This window comes from Seriola lalandi, unplaced genomic scaffold (genome assembly GCF_002814215.2).
Source record: "Seriola lalandi dorsalis isolate HSWRI2012SDOR001 ecotype SW California unplaced genomic scaffold, Sedor1 jcf7180001976070, whole genome shotgun sequence".
NCBI lineage: Eukaryota > Metazoa > Chordata > Actinopteri > Carangiformes > Carangidae > Seriola > Seriola lalandi.
Window position 1 is genome coordinate 1 of NW_019446736.1, and position 1,877 is coordinate 1,877.

The 1,877-nt window shown below is 38.1% G+C and overlaps 1 protein-coding gene across 1 annotated transcript; it reads right to left on the reverse strand.

The window, feature by feature from the left end:
- Positions 1-221: 221 nt before the first annotated feature.
- LOC111656170 (vitronectin-like) lies at positions 222-1,484 on the reverse strand. Its single transcript, XM_023407791.2, has 3 exons — positions 1,265-1,484; positions 662-778; positions 222-526 (listed from the first exon to the last, which is right to left on the reverse strand). Exons 1-3 carry the CDS (start codon positions 1,326-1,328, stop codon positions 237-239), a joined length of 471 nt encoding a protein of 156 aa, XP_023263559.1. The 5' UTR covers positions 1,329-1,484; the 3' UTR covers positions 222-236.
- Between the last annotated feature and the right edge of the window lie 393 nt (positions 1,485-1,877).

The window sequence follows — 1,877 nt, forward strand, 5'->3', positions numbered from 1 at the left end:
TAGAAACTATTCATGGCATTATCTTTGAAAGCATCCTCATGTTACTTTAAGTGTCTAAAACTTTTGCACAGAAATATATGTTTTTAAAATCAGCAACTTTATTTCAAAGATCACTTGATCTTCTTTGGATCTTGATCTAATGAAAACCTTTTCAAACACTACTGGATAAACTCAGGTCCATGATGACCATCTGAAAGCTTGGCCATTTCTTAGTTTTGTGGATAATTGAGAAATATTCACTGCAACCAACAACAGAAAAAGGGCAGGAAACATACTGTCCTTTTAGATCCAGGTTTACCTCTGAATGCATAGATCGAACCGTTCTTCAGCTGCAGAAAAGCATCAAAAGGTCGACCACTGCATGACGCTCCGTCAGGGTCTACAGGTGGTGTGGACTCATGTGTGGTGCTGGGTGGGAGGGAGACAGTTGGTGCAACTGTGTTAAAAGTTGATGCAACAGTTGTAGCAACAGTCGTCACTTGTTGTGTTACATCCTCTCCTCCCTCGAAGGTATCACCACGAGCAACTGATGCAGAGGAGAAGAAAGTTTTATCACATGAAGATGTTTCAGTAGAAATTGAAATATTCAAAAGCCATGAACTTTAAAATTAAAATACAAATAGTTTATATTCAGTGAAAAGGTAATATTCTACTACTGTACTTTTTTTGGGGCAGATGGTGTCGTAGTCTACACAGCAGCTTCCATAGTACGCACACATGGAGTCACACTGACATTTTCTCTGTGGGTTGAAGGAGCCACAGCGACCCACACAGGACTCTGTGGAAACAGCTTCAACATGAAATGTCCAGCTTTGATACAGTGCAGACTTAGTCAGACTTTACTGAGGTCAGCTCCAAGAACTCACTATACCTCTAAATACAAAAATCTTTTTTTTGTGCATACATGTGTGTTTCTTTCTGATGCTCCAGCACACATTAAATTAAGTGTATTAAAAACACTACAAATCCTACAGAGATGTTGTTTTTCATCAGGGATAAAAACAAAATACAACACCACATTGTTTTCGTATGGTCAAATATACTGTATTGTAAATGCAGGAGAAAATGTATTAATTACTTATGATTTATTACTTTAAAAGGTAATGTATTTTACAATATTTATAAGTACAATATGTTACTGATTTAATAATACACATTCGAGCCTCTTGAGGAAAAACTGTTTTACTTTTCATATTTACTGACTCTATGTATGTTCATATAGAGCACAAAAGATAAGTTAGGAAAGATAAACTGTAAGACTTACGCTCTGCAGCAAAGGCAGTGTCCAGCAGCAGGACGAGGCCCAGCAGAGCCACTGCTGGCTTCATGTCGACTCACAGAAATTATTCCCCTTTTAAACGACAAACTGAAAATGTGGAGTTTAAATTCAGAGGAGAACTGTGCACTTTTCTCTGTTTGCACCAGTGTGTCAGATGAATCTGAACCCCTACTGGGGTGCAGTATTGTGTACAGATGATGATCAATAGATACTTTTCAGGAGCTGTTAACCCCGGGGCGTCTGGCCTCCTGATTGGTCAAAACTTGGCTGTGATAATCATTAAACTGTGATGACTGATCTCTGTCCTGTCTGTCCCAAAAACATCACCCTGACATGAACATGAGCACTTTAAGGCACAGAATATGTTATCTGGCAAATTTAAGACCCAGTATCAGCTTATTGGTTGTTTAATTTTGTAAAACTAACAAGACAGGAAGTGGAGAATAAATCTGAGCAGCAGAATGCTTCTTAATTAGGAAAAAGGATGAAGTTCAAATTACAAACCAGATAAGAAACAGCAACATTGTGCTGTGGTCTTGTAAAGTCGATATACTGTCTATTGTATATGTGACTTCTGGTTGAGTGATATGAAGAGTGA